This window comes from Crassostrea angulata, chromosome 4, assembly GCF_025612915.1.
Source record: "Crassostrea angulata isolate pt1a10 chromosome 4, ASM2561291v2, whole genome shotgun sequence".
Taxonomy (NCBI): Eukaryota; Metazoa; Mollusca; class Bivalvia; order Ostreida; family Ostreidae; genus Magallana; species Magallana angulata.
The window spans coordinates 28,299,869-28,319,954 of NC_069114.1; the positions used below are offsets into that span (position 1 = coordinate 28,299,869).

Sequence of the window (20,086 nt, forward strand, 5' to 3'; positions counted from 1 at the left end):
TTGCGTCAAAAGAAGTTAAAAATGACGTGGTTTCAAGCGAAGTATGCATCATGTAGTCACGCGAAGTCTTATCTCAAAAGCCAGACAAATCTTGTTGATTTCAAACGCCATGGCTGCATGAAATAGACAGGCTTACGTCACATTTCTGTTTGACACAACTACCCAAAGTCCAAGCTCTTGTTAAAATGGTTCTAATGAGCGTTTCTGAATACGGTTTATTCAATGTTACTAGTAACTATTATTCAATGTTACTAGTAACTATTATTCAATGTTAAACTTCGTAATTGCCTTGGGTGTTATAACTTTTCACATATTCAGACTTCTTCTCTTGCAACAGAAGACCAATTTGAAGTATTTTGAACAAATGGGATTTTTTGGTTATGGTTCAAATGAACATTCAGGTCCTCTTGAAAGAGGATACTGTAACAGGGGATATGTTGTGCAGAAGAAGAATTAACAAACGCCTGTTGGGGTTATGGGCATCTCCGAATTTATTTAGACATATTAAGAAAATATTCCAACAATATGAATATACGTCATAAAAGTATTGTAAAACATCGATGTTGCGTTAAAGGGGAATGACTCTTTACATTAATCATCTAAAACGTCTATTTATAAAGATATTACAATATTATTCCAAGTCATAAAATATGGTTCAATATACATGTATAATGGCATTCAGAAGTTGGAGTTCTATTCGCTTTTCGCTATTCACTATTCGAATAGCAAATAGAATTCTGTGTATAATTCTAAGGAAATACACTCTATATACATACATGTACATGAAAAGTTTACATTAATGAGCTTGTATTTATGTTCGTTATATAAAAGAATAAAAGCATTGAACATTTTCATTTTATTGTCCTCTATTAAAAATTTATTGTCTCAAAAAAAATCACTCGCTCGTTCTGTGCATGAGCTATAATTGTTTTAAATTGGCAAAATCATAACATTTAAGGTAACCATTACCGAATTGTTGATCTAGCATTAAAATTATTCTGAATCAGTCAGCGATTTTAATAAAGATAAAATTCCGACGTTATCAAATATTATTTTGTTTTTGTTTTTTACAAATTTTGGAGACACACTCAATAGTGTTAGTTTACGTGATACTGGCAGGCACGTAGCATGGGGGGGGGGGGGGGGGGGGGCAGGGGGGGCCTCCCCCCCCCCCCCCCCCCCCCACTTTTTCTCGCAGCAAGAATTTTTTTTGAATTTACATAAAAAAAAATGAATTATAATGGAGTTGCCCCCCCCCCCCCCCCCACTTTTTTGGAAGTTAGTAAAAAATGGATATGAAAATAAGGAAATAAGTAGTCAACTTGAAGTTACCTCCCCCCCCCCCCCAGATTAGGAATTTCATGATTTGGAGGGAAACAAATTTTGGTAGGGAAATTTTTTTTGGAAGTATAGTTGAGTCTACCCCCCCCCCCCCCCCCCCGGATTAGGATTTTGAAGATTTTTGGAAACTTTAATTTTTTTTTTTTTTGCTTGTCAAGATTTTTTGGATGGGTCTGCCCCCCCCCCCCCCCACACACTTTCAAAAACGATGCTACGTGCCTGACTGGTAAATACATTATTTACCAGTAACTGCATGTTTTTAACATTACGAGCATGATATTGTTCATGGACCTTGAAGGCTAATTAATCACGTTGTCTTATCTGGAAACTATGCAAGGGTGTGTCCCCGTTTTGCACACATTTGACAAGGGGTTGGAATTGTGTTTTGATAACAATTATTGTCTGCTTTTCGTCTAAGATTTACCTGGGCATGTATTTCTAGCATTTGCTAGAAGAATTTTGTATTAAATAATTGATGCAAAAGTATATTCACGTATAGCAAATTCTGATACACAAATTATCATGTAGTGTAGTTTCATGTCTGCGACTTCTGGGCCACAAAAGGGACCCAAGGACAACAACAAAATAATAAATATGGTGGAATCTATGAGAAAAGTTTTCTTCGTTTACATGATATAAATAAATTACTGCCTAACTGGTTTTAAATTGAGATTTACTACTTTGCAACACAAAACATCTTGATATAGATTTAGATCCGTTGTTTTTTTCTTCAACTGTTCAATCCACTATTCCCATTTATCGTAAAGGGGCCATGCGCAATCCTTTGGTAGAATAGATAGTGGTTCCTGGTTAATTCCCGTTTCAGGAGTGTTGAAATATTTTGAAAATTGATTTAACATTCATTCAAATTCTTTCCTGGTGCAAAGTATCTAGGTAATCTATGTTTTTATTAAAGTTACCAGTCAGCTACAAGAAGTCGAGATCGGCCAAGTGCGACGGTCACATTGTCTTGGGGTAGAGCGTTCCACCCCAGTATTGTTAAGAGATATACAGGTACATATCAAAATAATATTGAAAAAAATGTACACAGATTTATTTTTGATTTGCTAGGCATCACTCATATTAAGACTATTATATATATATGTATATATAAAAAAGATGTCAAGGTTGTAAAACAATCACCACCACCCCCCCCCCCCCCCACCCCCCACCTCGACGTCAGGAGCGAATTTTAATGTGAGACGAAATAATGCGATACCATTTTTATGTCGTTTGTTTTGTAAAAAAATATTTTGTTCATCATTTTTTCATTTAAATATTGTTTAATTGACCGCAAAAACTACTGAAATATCTATTCTTATACACAGTCTTAGCATAACCATCGTTTAAAAGCGTACACAAAATTTGATATAAAATCGGACCAAGCAGCTTAATATTGTGCATGTTGTCTTAGTGTGTATAAATACTGTGGAAGCAATATTGTTCATGGTAGTTACGTGTTTATGCTGTCAAATTGATATCGTTTGCGGTAGGTAAACGTTTATATTGCGGTAACAATGTTTTTGTGGTAGACGATTGTTTATATTTTGTGGAAGCGATAATGTGCTCGGTAGCTTAGTGTTTATAAATCCTGTAGTAACAATGTTTTTGTGGTAGACGAGTGTTTATATACTGTGGAAGCGATATTGTGCGCGATAGCTTAGTGTTTATAAATACTGTGGTAACAGTGTTTTTGTGGTAGACGAGTGTTTATATTCTGTAGAAGCGATAATATGCACGGTAGCTTAGTGTTTATAAATACTGTGGTAACAATGTTTTTGTGGTAGACGAGTGTTTATATACTGTAGAAGCGATAATGTGCGCGGTAGCTTAGTGTTTATACTGTGGTGACAGTGTTGTTTGTGGTAGCCAAGTATTTATATATTGTGGAGGCAATATTGTTCGCGGTAACTTAGTGTTTGTGGTATCTTGGTATATTAGTACCGCTGAAGCAGCAATGTTTATGGTAGCTAATAGTGTTTCAGATCCTCTGAGGACAAAGGGTGAAAGAGCTTATGCTGTAGAATTTGAAACAGGGTCAGTTTTTCTTATCGAATACGCACCTAAAGCTTTAAACTAATATTATACAATTTATATATTGCTTCGCGTCGGGCAATATTACGTCCCTCGGGGGCTAATATAATCAATGTTGCCCTCAACCCCAGTCAATATTTGTTTTGTTATATGAAGAAACAAAGCAAAATTTAAGAAAGTAATTGAAAACAGATCGCCGTAATTTTCTCAGCTCAACAAAGAAATCACGAATTTAATTTTGTGCAAAGTTCATTTTCAAAATATCCTCAGCATCAAACAGTCACTGGTGATATTCCGCCGACCGTGAGAATTAACAAACAGACGTTCTACCTGATTTCATTTCACAGTAATTCGCAAATCCTTATATCCATTATGATAGCAAACCGTCGCATTGCGCGTCCGTTGTTTACTTGCATTGACTGACTGTCTATTATGACGTCACCTTGTTTTGGAGTCGCGAAGAGCTATTTATGTCATCGTTTACGAATCAACAAATCAGAGGCGATTATTTGAAATAGAGGGAATGTTCTCTGGATATTATTCCTAGCCGGTCAATATCAAAAAAATATTAACCGGTCAATATTTTTCGGACGAGCTAATATTACAGTTATTGACTATTTGTCTATATAGAGTTATATAGTGAGAATATACTACTGAATATAACAAACTGGATTATGTAACATGTTATACGAGGGTTGATCCAAAAGTAATGTCACAGATGCGATAAAATAGTGAAAAATCCGCGTAAAGTGACAAAAACTTGTGCTTTGAGATATCTACCTAATTCAAATCATTCCTGAAAATTTTAATGGATTATGATAAATATTTCTGAAAATAACATATTTTGTAGAGCGTGAAGCAAGGATAGTCCCCGCACGCTAGCAACGTTATTTCTAGATCTTTGGCGTTCTGGTAGAATTTCATAATTAGGTACTATATAAAAATCGGCCACGATGCTCTATTTTACATATTTTCATTTTTTTTTACATAAAGTAACTAATTACTCTCTTTGTAATCGATGGGGTAGTATATTGGATATTATTTTATGTGCGATAAGTTTGTCGAGGTCTCTTCAAGAAGTCATGAACGTAGCTTTACATGATATAACTCATGACGTAAGGACCTAGTTTTAACTTTCCTTCAGAGCGTATATCTTCTGTCTATTTAATTTATTTATTAACATGACATATGGTTTTATTGGATATCGGAACCACATTTAGGGTACCCTGTTCACTCGCTCTCAATTTTAGGTTGATATGTCAATTCCAGTACAATTTCTAGTGATTTCTATATGTACAATGTACATGTATCCACCGAAGCAAAAAACGTCTCCTATCACTATTCGCATGTCCAGTCTTTTAATTCCTTGATCTAGAAACAAAAAACATTGCGTAGATACCCGAAATGGACGGTAACATTCCCTAATTCTTTAAAACAGTTCGAAAAATTCTATGTTGTATCTGTTTAAAAATATTGTGTTGTTTGGGTCTTTTCAAATTTTTAAAGCATACAATTTATTCATAAATACAAACCTTGATAAAGACGTAAATTCATGACGCAGCGATGTCACGTATATAATATATATCATGGTATAAACATCAATATCTTGTTAAAGGTTCCACGAAATTTAATCAAAATTTTACTTCAAATTAAGATATTGATAAGGATAATTTTGATGTATCATTTGCGTCAGTGTGAAACACGATGTGACATTCCTTTTATAATAAACAATTCCTACAGAATGTTGAAAATTTCTAGGTCATAGCCACCTGAGGTCTAGTTTGTATGCTGTCACCCCCCCCCCCCCCCCCCAAAAAAAAGCAAAAAAAAAAAAAAAAAGAAGCAAGCCCCAAAACGAAGAGAACGTGAACGGTAAGTAAAAAAAACGAAGTTAAATATTTACATTGACGTTCTAATCTTCATTTTGTTGAAAACTTCTTTTACCCTGTTTATCGATTTTAGATTATTTCTTTCTTTTTTTTATCAAGAAACTTATCTTTAACTTTTTTTTCTTTTCGCCCTAAATCGCTTAAAAAATATTGTTCGGTTTTTTTTTTTTTCAATTCCTTTAAAAAATCTAAACGTCACTCAGAGTGGGTCTTTAAAATCACTCAAGCAAGAGAAAGAGAGACAACAACACTGTGCACACAAGCCGTGTGTCCTGTCTGCACGTACACTGCAGAAATGAGCTCCAGTCAGGAAGAAGGTAAGGGCTTAGAACGCAATTATCAACATAGGCGAAACATTTTGGGATATTATAATAACAAACGCAGATCTTGTCATCTAAAACGTTCTTTTTTTTCTTGCAAATGTCGTCTTGTTTAGGGGCAAGACATAACTAGACAAGAACATCTGGTATGCATGTGAAAAGGGTGTGCTGAAAGAAGCAATGTTCTTGTATCTTGACTTAAAATAAACTAACTTAATTAAGAAACTGTATTAATGGGATTTAATTATATTCATTTGAAAACAAAAACCAAGCAAATCATCATAATGATTGTAAAAATTAGTAAGTGCAAAAAAGGATGGCTAGCGACAGTCGAACACATTTAATTCCTATGGCCGTGAAAACATTAATTCATACATGTACCTATTTCCATTTTAAGTGTTATGCTTTACCGGTTTTATTCTTGAAGTAAATATGGGGTTAATTTGGTTAACCGAATTATTTTTAATGTGAAGAATTTAATGCTTTGTTTACTGTGTAGTCTTTTTTGGGGGGGTTGAATCAGAAAATGTATTAAACATATCAGCACGTAGATCTCACCAGTACAACAATTGCATCACGTGTGACAAAAATTGAAATCTTAATTGAAATAACTAGCTATATAGCAATTAAAATCTTGTCTAATGTAGGGTAGAGGCTATAATTTAATTCATATCAGATATTTTTTTTACGACAAATAACACCGTGTCAGCTCTTTTGTAATAGGTCAAAGTGTTGTCATTGCCCCCCTCTCTCTCTCTCTCTTTCTCTCTCTCTCCCTGTATGACTACTTAGAAACGTGTAGACCTGCTTACGAAAGGAAATAAGCCTGCTCATTATAAAATGACATTTTGTGCATCTCTACATTTATTAGAACTATTCGAGACGCACACCTTCCCGTTGAACATTAATTGCACTTGATTTCGTAGTGTAAATTGTTATGCCCCAGTCACACATTCACGGATTAAATGCCGGATTAGCTACGGAAGCGATCCGGAATCATTCGTGGCGATATGTATTGACCCGTGGCTTTTCCGTCTGTTATCGTATCCAAACATAGCAATACTTGTATAGCTGCGACAATTTTTGAACATGTTCAAAATTCCACTACGGATGAAACCACCGTAGTACTTCCTTAGAAAAACTTACTAAACCGTTTTAGAACGTAGAAGTCCGTTTTAACTCCGTATAAATCCGTAGTAACTCGTATGTATCAATTTGTATCCATTCCGTAGTGCATCCATACTAACTCCGAATCATTAGATTTTCCTGTGTCAACCGTGGAAAATATTCCGTAGTAGAACCTAGGAGTTGATCTGTGAATGTGTGACTGGGGCATTAACGATTATTTGATTTTCCGGTGTCAACCGTTGAAAATATTCCGTAGTAGAACCGTGGAGTTGATCCGTGAATGTGTGACTGGGGCATTACTTTCGATCGACGTATTTAGCGAATAGAAGAATTATGTACAAGAAAAGTGTTAAATTATGGGAGATAATTTATTGGCCAGACTGCGTTTACAATTAGATGAATGTCCTAGTCAATTTCATCCACGAATCAACAATTATCTTGAAGTGTATACATGTCTGCAAAGATTATGAAAAATCTCTAACAATAGTTTAAAAGAAGCTTGATCGATCTGAGAGTTACTAAAACATGAAGATTCTTCACACATAGATATTATTTTTGAAAAGATGGGTGCATTTTAAGTGGTTAAAATTACTGCAATAACCTGTAGGTACCCTCATCTCACCACCCCCCCCTACCCACCCCACTTATTTTTTATTTATTATATCCGAGATTATCCCAGAGTTTTATAATCTGATTAAATTTACACTTGTTCTGTTTTGTCATTGAAAATCCCCCCCCCCCCCCCCTTCCCAATCTCCATGCACCTTTTACGCTACCTGGGTCACTTATGTAGTGCATGCCTATATGGCCTAGCTATATGGTACACAGTTCGGTATCTCCGACTAAAGTTCCCTTTATTGACATTCACATATAACACCGTCCACACATACAAATGGCGCTCGGTAAGTAAATCTCAGCGACTTTGTTTATATTTGCTACATGTTCTGAAATATGACTGGTTTTTATTGTCATTTGTGTATCCTAGTATTAAACAGTTCTTTTATCGCGTGTTTATTATACATGTAATGTGTGCAATACTATACACCGGCCATGGTAAATGGTGCATGGGACTTTAAGACGATGACCTAATTACGCAATGGTAGATTCGATTTAAAGAATTGCATGGTAAACTGTGACAGAACGACCTGTACGTAGAAATTAATGTGTCTGTTGTTATTATATATAGCGTTCCAAAATATAAAGATGATAAATGAGAAATCCGCTTCCCTCTCTTCTCGGGCTTCTCGGTCATGTGATATCTACATTACAGTAGGCCAGTTCAATACTGAACAGGCACGAAGCATCGTATTTAAAAGGGGGGGGGGGGCAAAGCCTGTTGAATAAATTTATAATTTTTGAATATTGAAGACTTTTTTCTCTCTCAAATAATTTATTGCATCTCATGCTGAAAAGTTTAATCCACTTACTGTGGAAATGTTTTGACGAAACCCAGTCAACTTATAGCAGGGTCTCTTTCAAAACTAATGCATTAATAAACCTTTTATAATTATTTACAATCAGTTTTGTGCAAATGGTCGTTGCGTAATAAATAGGAGATAACGATATGCAGGTGCGTGTTGTTGCATTTTTCTGTATGCAGCTACATGTAGATAATGGAGCTATTAAATTAGCTTTTCAAACAGACATTTATTTTCCCATGAGAACCAAAGATAAGCAGACATACAATAATACTCTGTCCAAAAATATTTTCTTTAATTTTCTTTTTTGTTGATATTCATAAGATCCTTAGGATTAAAACGCGATTCATTCACAAGAAGTTCACGTGTGGCATTGGACGTTAAGTCCATCAGGAAATATTAATATGCATGGAATTGACCATGCATGGTAATTTAGATTATACAAAAAGATCACTGAAGTCAAATATGAGAGTGCTTTACTGGATTTTGAGAAGCGATCGTGAAAGTCTTTTGAAAGGAAGAAAATTGTTTGAAAACATATTTGGAGAGCCAGTTGAAGGCCGTGTTAACCTAATTACGAGTCCATTGATATAAAGCAGAAACGCTATAAACGCGTCTCCTAACCTTGGCTATAAATGACACAATCAACCCAAAAGGTCGTTATATTAGTTTTACCAATTGTAGTGTGTACTTGTTTTAAGTATGTTTGCACTGATTTGATAACTAAACAGTACGCCATGCTGATTCTCAAGTTCAAATACTATAGTAGCCTACATTGCAATATCTATATATTTAAATACAATACTTTTTTCACATCGACTCTTCATCATTCATAATGATTTCCGATTGGACTCTTCCTTCCAGCGAGTTGTTGTGGAGGAGGACCGGGGTATGCCACCCCACTGGACGCCATGAACCATGGCCCCCGGGAAAAGCTCGTGTACGTTCCCTGTATAACACCAACAAGCAGGAAGACGGAATGTGCCGACTACCTGGCCACCATTGACGTTGATCCTAACTCCCCAACCTACGCTAAGGTAGGAGCACTGTATTACCGATAACATACGATAAATTGTATACATTTGTACAAGATGTAGATCCTAACTCCCCAACCTACGCTAGGGTAGGAACACTGTATTACCGACAACATACAAAAAACTGTATACATTTGTACAAGACGTTGATCCTAACTAAACCTACGCTAGGGTTGGAACACTGTATTACCGATAACATACAAAAAACTGTATACATTTGTACAAGAAGTTGATCCTAACTAAACCTACGCTAGGGTAGGAGCACTGTATTACCGATAACATACAATAAATTGTATACATTTGTATAAGATATAGATCCTAGCTCCCCAATCTAAGCCAAGGTAGGAGCACTGTATACCCGAGGATACATTATAAATGATTTAGATCTTTACTCACCAACAACCTAAAATAAGGTATGTGAGCACTGTCTTACTGAGCATATACAATGTAAGGTACATGTATATATAAGACATGTATCCTAACTCCCCAACCTACAGTAAGGTAGGATCACTGTATCATCATGGGTATACAATATACATATAAGACGTAAATCCTACCTCCCCAACCTACGCTACATGTAAGATAGGAGCACTGTATAACCGATGACATACACCATACAGTATATAGAAAGTGTATCCTACATGTAATTCCCCAATCTACAATAAGGTAAGAACACTGTATTTTCGAGGACATGTGAATAAATCATAAAACGTGGATATTAGCTTTCATCCCCAACCTGCAGTAAGATGGAACACTATATTCTCAAGGACATACAATATATATGCCATTTAGATCCTAACTTCCCAGCCTACACTAGAGTAGGAGCACTGTATTTTGAAGGACATACAACAAGCTTCTCAACCTACAATAAAGTAGGAACACTAGCACTGTATTCTCGAGGACATACACTATATATATATAAAGATAAAAAATATATACAGTGTATATATTGACATTATCGTAGTTATAATGAAAATGCATGGTCTTCATATCGAAATGGTTAAGTGATGTATTTTGCCGCTAGGTGGGGCGAAGTTAATGTTATTGTTGTGTATAGATTTATTTTTGTTATGCACTTTCAGACTAAATAGACTCAGTACCAGAGTACTAGAATACATGTACATCATATCGTATACACATATGAATGCACTCTATCTTATAGAACCATTTTAACACGGCCTTGGATTTTGGTAGAGTGTTATTATCTTTTTCTTGCATCAAAACAGGTTAAAATGACGTTATTTTTTAATGAAATGTGCATAGATTGCGTTAGCTGCAGTCATGTAGCCTTCTCCCGATAAAAGATCAGAGAGGGCTACATTATTGCAGCCAAGATTGCGTATTCTTAGCTCAGAAGCCAGACAAATCTTGTTCCAAAGTCAAATTGACACGAAATAACAATTTAAGCAACGCATTATCAAATTAAGTCATCCTTACAGTGTACTATTATTTATTAATAGACAGACATCATAAAACGAATATTAAAACCCTTCTCATAATTTGCTTCAATTTCAAAATTTGACACTGAACAGCATCTTTCTACACGAATAGCATCAGCTATCTAAATGTAAGTGCGTGATTAAGGAGAAATATTTACATGTACATAAAGGGAGAAGAACATGTATTTTTGATAGGTCATACCATTGTTGAATAATTTTTTTAAATTATGAACATCTTTTATCCTTTGAAAATTACAGGGTATGCAGTTTTGTGAAATGTTTTATCAACCATGCAATGAATTTATGAGTGGCTTTAAAGCTGGTTTCACCAAAAAATAAATAAGAGTGAAAGATTATATCTTACGTAATACAGGTTTCAAATGGGTCAATTAGAGAGAGATAAGATTTAGGTGAACAGGTTTGAACGGAGTGGATAAGAAGCAAAATTGTTAAGTTGTCCTTTACTTTTAGTATCTTGTCTTTCTCTTTAAATCTAGGAGCATCGGCGTATTTCCTCACTCAATACCGGGTACATACAAGGACTTATTGTGACTGCGCTTCAAACTGGGGCCCGATTTAGCAATTCAGCAATTATTATTATTATTAGCAGTTTAATATTAGCACTATTGCAATCAGTACCAACCATAAGATTTTAACACATCACATAAATAACAAATTGATCCCACGTATATATAGATCTAAATACAGCAACATACACTTGTATAATTTATGCAAACTGTGTTTTTTACCAATTTAGGGTAACGCATAAAAAGTCGATAAAATAGTTGAGCCGTTGAAATTCCAGTGGTTTAGTTGAATGTCTTTATCGTATAATAATTCTAGCTCTGGATCTATAAAAGCTTGATTGTATGAAACAGTCAAGATACATATCATTTGACAGTTCAGAAATATAGTTTTGTTAGAATGCAGGAATTTACGATCACTGTTCCTTAACTTGAAAACAAAACAATATATAAATCAAAGCCTATAATGTATGCATGCAGCCTAACATTTTAATGGCTGACCCCCAAAAACCTCCCACCAAAATCATCTATACATTTCTTTTCAAGAAATTCAATTTCATATAAAATTCACGTTTACACGCTTTCTTGCTTTCAAGTGATCACGTATACGATTAATCCAACTTTGAGAGACAATGACAGTGCAAACAAACAATTTAGATATTTATCTTGAAGCTGATCGTTATCGACAACACGTTGTTGTAGAAATTGTATAAGGTCACATTGTACTTAAAGTGTATATTGCAGCATTACTATAGAATAAAGACTTTGTCCTTTAATTTTTATTGCAGGATAAAACTTTTTATTTTTGTTTTTCGAAAGGGGAGGGGGGGGGGGGGTTATTGTAGATTTTTTAAAGAGTTGCGAGCACGTGCGTCTTATACTCATGACCTGGGATTGACCTTGAGTTTTAATGGCGATGCTTAAAAATTCGTCGTTCTTTTTATTGACCAGACGTTCTAATCATTTATAAGAAGCTTAAAAGGTTACGGGTTACTGTACCAAACATCAAAGAAGTTTACCAACACTTCTAAACTTCATTGATGCGCGGATTCACAAACAAGATGGGTGGATAAGGCGTGAAAAATGCCCATACACGGTCGGACAAGCTACTGAAAAATCAAAATATCAATAAATCTGATATTTAAAAAAAAGATTAAAACAATATACGTTTTACAAATAATTGATTTTTAACCTATAAACATTTTCAATACTTGGAATATGTTGACTCAAACAGGCGGATACGTATCACAGCCTGCAAATACTGTCATTCTTTAGAACCTCAATGCATTTTCTTTTATAGAGTGGGTCTGTGCTCCATATTTTTCTCATAGTCTAAATAAGGTCTATTGGAAAACAAACAGATTTCAATCAACAAAAATGTGGAGAGATGACCCACTATGCATTAAAAATATCATTTTGTATCCCAACAATTGAACTTTTTGAAAAATAATACAAGTCCGTAAATTCGTGGTCAAAGTCAAACATAATATTTAAACAGCCCACTTTGTTGTGTCTGAAATGGCTCAGTGGTTAGAGTACCTGACATAAGCTAACCTTATATTTCTAGGCTTTTACGTTATGGGTTCGATACCGCAAAAATTTCTGGCAATATTTTTTTTTCTTATCTTTTGTTAAATATATTTAAAACTGAATATAGTTAGAAGTTGTGCTTTTGCAAACTTGTATTATAATGTATATCAATCGATTTAAGGCCAGACGACACGTTCCTCGAGAATCTTTTTTGTATCTCCTCATTATAAAGAGTTCCAATAAAAATTATCATTTATAACCATTTTTACAATGATTAAAATTTTATTATTTTGCATTCGTATGCCTAGATAGCAGAGAGGTTAGAGAGGTGCCCCTTATTGCTAGGAATGATAGGTCCATAGGTTTTGAGTTCAAACCCCGGCCCCGGCTGTACATAAAAATATTAATTTTTTATATCAGCAATTCAAGTGTATTTTCAAGAAGATAATGTAGAAAATTGCATACTCTAGTATTTTGCAGAAATGCCTGGTAAAGTATCCTGATTTTTTGCAAGAAAGCTGATCAAAGTAGTAGTAAATCAATAACAAACTCCTGGAAAAAGTTATATAAAATTGAGGAACCTGTCGTCTGACCTTAATTGGGAAAAAATAAATTCAAAATTGTATTTCACTACTAAACCGAATGGGCATTTGCGCCATCTCATTCCCCCATCTTCTTTTACAGTTTACAGGGGAGGGGGGTCTGAGGGGTATTTCAGTTTGCCGGGGGGGGGGGGGGGGGCGTCCGAGGCATATTTTCGGTAATTTTACTATGAAAATTGTTTTTAAAAAAGTGAATTTTCCATTTCCAACCCCCTCCCCTCTGAAATCCGAACATACATGTATGAAGCACGTAAATTAACAACAATACATTGACATGGGGGGGGGGGGGGGCGAATCCTGATTTGTTTTCTTTCCGCGAATATATTTCAAAGAAATTGTAGAAATGGGTAATGAACAGGAGGTGTTCATTGTTCAGCGTTTCTTTGATGTACTCCATGAACTCCTTACAGGAATTACACATTACTGATCAAACAAAGTTCATTTCTGTTCATTCAAAATGTTATAAGTATTTCGTTTGAAACCAAACTTGCAAGTCATAACCAGACAACAAATGCATTTGATTTACATATCCATGCACTTCGGACAGCATCCATCCATTATGTGTTAATAAATCTTCATTTTCTTACACATTGTTTTAACCTTTGCTACAGGTAATTCATCGTCTATACATGCCAAACAAAGGCGACGAATTGCATCACTCGGGATGGAACGCCTGCTCCAGTTGTTTCGGGGATCCCAGCAAAAGCAGGAACCGACTGATCCTGCCGTGCATCAATGGTGACCGAGTTTATGTTGTGGACGTCGGGACCAACGAGAGAGAACCGAGGTTGTTCACGGTAAGTTTTACTTTAGGAGTTATCTTTCGTGGTCACCGAAATCTTATTTTAATTATACTACATTTATATCATCAAATTATTTATTCAATTACATAGCAATATCAATTAATTCATTTCTTGATAAATTTATGGATATAGATATGGCATGTTGATATTAAAATTCATTTTAGGTTTGACTAAATACATTAAGTAATGTACAAGGAATTGTACATAATTAAAACAAATTAAAAAGAATGTTATAAACGTAAACAATGATTCTATAACCATCCGCATAAACTGTGAATTTGGTTCGTAAAATATTAAGTAAATCCCTATGTTTTGGTAAGGTTAATGCATACAATTACATGCGTGTATTATCGTAGTAAGTATTATGCAAAACGTGTATGTGAATTGGTTGCAGAGTGTAGAGCCATGGCAGCTTCACAATAAGGCAAACCTCGGGGCCCCACACACCACGCACTGCCTGGGGTCGGGCGAGGTGCTGATCAGTTGTATGGGGGACGAAAACGAAGAAGGAAAAGGTAAGATATATAAATCAATTTACCACTCATACAACGATGCTTTAGTATCATTTATATAAGCTCAGGTCCATGATGTCTTAACCAGAAGTGCAAACTGCTACATGATTCAGTGGTTTCTCTAGTCGGGATGAACGTGTACAATTTTTACCTTCATTGGCCACTCCAAATGCTACACCCAATTATAAGTACACTGTATAACGCAGTCAAGTCTAAAGTCATACGCATGGCACAAATTACAGGATGTTTACCTGAATATTCCCTTGGTGATCTTCGGCTCTGAAACTAGAATCTTAGTCATTAAGTGACATTGCCAAAGGAAAAACGATAGTATACGAGGCGGCGACGTACAAATACCGTTGAGGAAACCATAATCAACGTTTTCTGACACTGCCTTGCATATATACAGCAAGTTTTGTTCCTATAGGTGTCCGCGGTGCAATCTATTGTATGCACATTTTTAAAAACTAGATTTCCGTTTGTCCTTTAGGTGGTTTCGTGCTGTTGGATGGACAGTCCTTTATTGTGAAGGGTACCTGGGAGAGAAAGCCATTGGAGTTTGGCTACGACTACTGGTATCAGCCCTACCACAATGTTCTGATTAGTACCGAGTGGGGAGCGCCCAAAGCGTTCAGAAGCGGATTCAACCCGCAGCACGTCGCTGATGGTATGAACACATACACAAGATATATATTTTATCGTCAAAATGTCGTTGGTGGCATGAATACATACATGTATTTACTATATTGTCTATATATAGCTAATGGTTAACATATTTATGTATAAATATACATACATATAATAATATATATTATATAAATGATACTATATAAAGGTATTGTCAACAAGTCGCTAATTTATATACTGTATTGCCAACAAGTCGCTGATGATAACTACATGTATATTGTCATCAATTCGATATTTATGGTAACTTTAATATCAAGTCGCTGATCGTAAGATTTTAAAAATTCTTACGGTTTGTCAACATGTCGCAAATGGCTGTAACTTAATTGTTAACAAGTCGCCGATGATATGTTTACATAACTGCATACTAAATATATTTTTATAATGTACTCAACAATTGTTCAGCGTTGTCACAGGATATATCCCCCCCCCCCATTTCAAATTGTCAAAATGTAGACCTATTTTTTCACCATAATTCCTCTTTCATTTCTGCAAGGTCTTTACGGCCACCATCTGAACGTCATGGACTGGACTACGCACGAACTGATCAAAAGGATCGACCTCGGTCCCGACGGTAAATTACCCCTGGAGATTCGCTTCCTCCACGACCCCACAGCCACCGAGGGCTACGTGGGGTGCGCCTTAAGTTCCACAGTCTTCCGATTCTTTAGGGCCCCGGTAAGTGTACCAGCCGCGTCAAATTTACTACACACGAGTCATGATAGCAGGGATTATAAGTCAGTTGTTTCTTTGGGTTACAGAACGGACAGTGGGAGGCAGAGAAGGTCATCAGCATCCCTCCCAAGAAGGTAACGGGCTGGGCCATGGATACGATGCCAGGTAAGGAGATCTTTCTTAGATTCATTGCATGAACATGTGATACGTAGCATATGCCAACCAAATTAAAAATACCCGCGTTTACATATTCTTAGTATTCAACATGTTTAAAGGTTTTAAGTGTGGATACCAAACAATTACAATATTTTCCAAAAAATATAAATCTGATTTTAAAAATACTTGTTCTTATCATGTAGCGATATAAATCTGTCCTTTCTTGTAAACACTATTGTGTTCCCTAACAAAACAACCTTAATATTTACTTTTAACTTTTTAAAACAATATTACAGTAAACTATATATTAAGTTTACTTAATGCATTAACATCTAGGTTTGATCACGGATATTCTGATATCCCTGGACGATAGATATCTATACTTCAGCAACTGGCTGCACGGAGATATCCGTCAGTATGACATCACAGACAGGAGGAATCCTAAACTCGTGGGACAGGTCAGCTACCAAACACAGCTTTAATATGTGTTACATCGACTAGTAAAAATATTCGGCTGTTTTGCAATATCACCTTTTTCAGGTATTTTTGGGAGGAAGCGTTTGCAAAGGCGGAAGCGTCAAGGTGACCAGTGATCCGGAGCTGAAGGTACATGTACATGTATAAATATACTAAATTCAGTCAGAACTACTTACATGTACCTGTATGAATGCATTAAAGTATATTGGATAACCATCCATGCATTTTTGTCTTAAGCTGATATAAGGGAAAGCATACATATGATATTTGTTATTGTCTTTTACTTAAAAATGGGTAAGATTAAGAGATCCAATTACAGATATGTGTCAAATGCTTCTACAATAATGTATGTTTGTAACAAACGGGTTATGTAATCTATATCTATCTATTTATCTATACAGTTTCGGCTAAAACATCTTGCATGAAAAAAATTTACGCTCGGATATGAAATTCATGATTTTTTTTTTTAACTCAACATTTTAATTATCATGACATTAAAATGTGTAATTTGTTTTTTAATTATCTCAGAGTCAACCGGATCCTGTGTATGTGAAGGGACAGCGCCTGCGCGGAGGACCCCAGATGATTCAACTGAGTCTTGATGGCAAGAGGTTGTACGTGACGACCTCGCTCTTTGCCAAGTGGGACGACCAGTTTTATCCCGAGTTAGCCAAGTAAGCACTCTGAATCGGAATCATGAATGAATTGAGATAAATGACATTCATGCTTTGACTACTTTTAAAGCTAACATAGCATATGGTTAACATTATAAATATACGGGTACATGATTGCATGTGTCCCGTTATTTGCATTATATAAAAGTACGTTTTACAAAATATAACTAAAGACTGGCGTATTAAATTATGTAACCCTAGTTCAACTTTTAAATCAACAACCAAAAATTTGTGTTTACCATGAAAATGACTCGGTGTTTCTTTGTCTGTATCGCAGGGAAGGATGCCAGATGTACATACTGGACGTCAACAACGTCACAGGGGGTCTGTCCCTGAACCCCAACTTCCTGGTGGACTTTGGCAAGGAGCCCCAGGGGCCCATGTTGGCCCACGAGGTGAGGTACCCCGGTGGAGACTGTAGTTCTGACATCTGGCTGGCCCATACTGGCGTGAAGAACAAGATGTAGAGTGACCACAATTTAGGCTGAAGGCAACCATCTTGTTTCTAGAGGCTTGAACAATATATATTTCAGCTTTAAAAGCTGCGCAATAGGTATCTAACCTTGATTTGTTCAGACATTTTAATTTTGCAGATTTATGATGTGCTTTAATGATTTTTTTTACACTTCAATATTTTTGTGTTACATTGTATATACATGTACATGCTTTTATGATTGTTAGATATTTGAAATTATATAAAATGATTATACACCTATATATGTTTAAATAAAATTCCTTGCTTTATCCCGAAGTTGTGTTGTATTTTTTGGGAGGTGTTATTTTAAACATTTAGTCAGTTGCAAGGTATTTATGCAGCACATTTGTACGACTTTCAATAAAAATACACATACCTGTTGACATCGATAAAGGGAAAATATCCAATATACCTTCATTGACACATGGTCTTTTTTAAATTTCACTGGAAGAAGGTCACAGTAACGAAAACAGATTTCTTATGGAGGTTTGTAATAAGAAATGTTTGAAATTCTTTTATGGCAGTATTCGATTTCATGTTATCCATATGACATGAAACATAAAAATATCATTAGAACCATTTTAACAGGAGCTTGGACTTTGGACAGTTGGTGTCAAACAGCAATGTGACGTAGACCTGTGTATTTCATTGAAGGCCACTCAGCCATTGCTGTTTGAAATCAACAAGATTTGTCTGGCTTTTGAGCTAAGACTATGCAATCTCTGTATATTTCTCTCGAAACCAGCGTCATTTTCAACTTGATTTGATGCAAGAAATAGATTGTTACGTCCTACCGAAAGTCCAAGGTCTTTTTAGAATGGTTCTATCATTAAAATCTCCAAATCCTTTGATTTGCAACTGAAAGATGAGAGATATTGCATAACTCTGAACTTAATGTTTACAAGGCCTCGAAGTATTCCACTTAGCACCATAAGTTCAAATAAAAATTAAAAAGTTATAGTTTAAATAAATATACACAAGAACATCATTCAACACATTAACATATATACATGCAATTACATGTATATGTATTCATTTAAATAATCTTTGATGCATTTTTTATTTGTCTAGTGTCTTTCATATAAATGTATGTACCTTTTATTTCACCACAAATCATTTAAGTTTAAAACCTTTAACCGTATTTTTGATTTTAAGAAATAAGGAATCATTCTTTGAGTATTGTGAGGTGATCGTTTTTGGTCAAGGGATGATCAAATCCAATTAAGTCCGAAGGGCTTTATGATAGATTTGATCACGTAACGACAGTAATGGTTACCTAATGATATTCTGAGATTGATTCCTTACCCCTTTTATTTATATCATTTTCAGCAGGTGTACGAATAATTAAATATTAGATAAAGTTATCAAAGACAGGTAAATATATATTTAAAAGATATACTTTCTTTGAAACTCTTGTATCTATCACTAGCCTGCAATAACAAGCTGAAAAAGATTACTAGTATTTAACAAAATCATACGATTATTTACCATAAAAAGTTTAGATAACTTAATAAGCGACCATATAGAAAACTTTATTTTATGAAATGAAAATCATTCTAGAGATTGGAAGTGTGTGGAAGTTGACAAAATCCAGGAAAACTAAAAAACACGCGGTGATCAGAGATATATTGTTTATCCACTGGTCACCTTATGCCAAACATTTTACGGGAGATTTCATGGTTTTCTCTGACTTTTAGGTTGTTCCTGAAGGAAGAAGTCGGACTTTTATTTTTCATAACATTAACTCTTTGTCAGGGTAAGAAGGTTGTATTCATTTTTTCCAACACTATTGACATGCAAGAGAAAAAGAAAACCATTAGAAGCCCGGTCACCCCCCCCCCCCTCCAAAAAAAAATCAATGCAAGTCGATAATAAACAATGAATATTTCCTTGTTTTAAACCACTCGATTTCATATCTGGTCTAAATAATTTCAACGAAAATTTAGTAATTAATTAATAATTGCAAAAATAGGAGTTTTAGATGAGATTTTCACCCACGCCATTGAACAATCAAAATTATATTTTTTTTCAAAATTATAATGAAAAACTTCCTTAAAGAGATATGTAATACTTCCCATTTGTCTTAAATTACTCTACAGTCTTGATAAATGTACGAAAATATTTCTAAGCTCTTTATTATCGTGTATTTTATTCTGCAAAATGGTTTCTATAGTTCCCACTGGAGATTTCGTTTTGCTAATAGAGTTCCTTTCCTGTGTGCGCTTTTCCTTTTAAAATTACCTTGCACACGTCCTACACAAGAGGAAGAAAATATCTTTAAAAAAAAAGAATTATTAAAAAAAAGAATTATACGGTTTTATACTGATTACGACACGGATATAAACACTTCCTTACAATATCCAAATCATTT

General features: G+C 35.1%; 1 protein-coding gene across 2 annotated transcripts; it reads left to right on the forward strand.

Annotated features, from left to right (window-relative positions):
* Positions 1-5,446: 5,446 nt before the first annotated feature.
* LOC128181791 (methanethiol oxidase-like) lies at positions 5,447-17,984 on the forward strand. 2 transcript variants are annotated; one of them, XM_052850321.1, is made up of 11 exons: positions 5,447-5,581; positions 8,995-9,167; positions 13,871-14,056; positions 14,457-14,577; positions 15,065-15,241; positions 15,755-15,936; positions 16,020-16,098; positions 16,426-16,547; positions 16,630-16,695; positions 17,095-17,240; positions 17,518-17,984. In XM_052850321.1, the coding sequence occupies exons 1-11, from the start codon at positions 5,560-5,562 to the stop codon at positions 17,705-17,707; spliced, it is 1,464 nt and encodes a 487-aa protein (XP_052706281.1). In that variant the 5' UTR covers positions 5,447-5,559; the 3' UTR covers positions 17,708-17,984. The 2 variants fall into 2 exon arrangements, with proteins under 2 accessions (XP_052706281.1, XP_052706282.1); XM_052850322.1 differs by lacking the exon at positions 5,447-5,581 and adding an exon at positions 7,488-7,614.
* Positions 17,985-20,086: the final 2,102 nt, after the last annotated feature.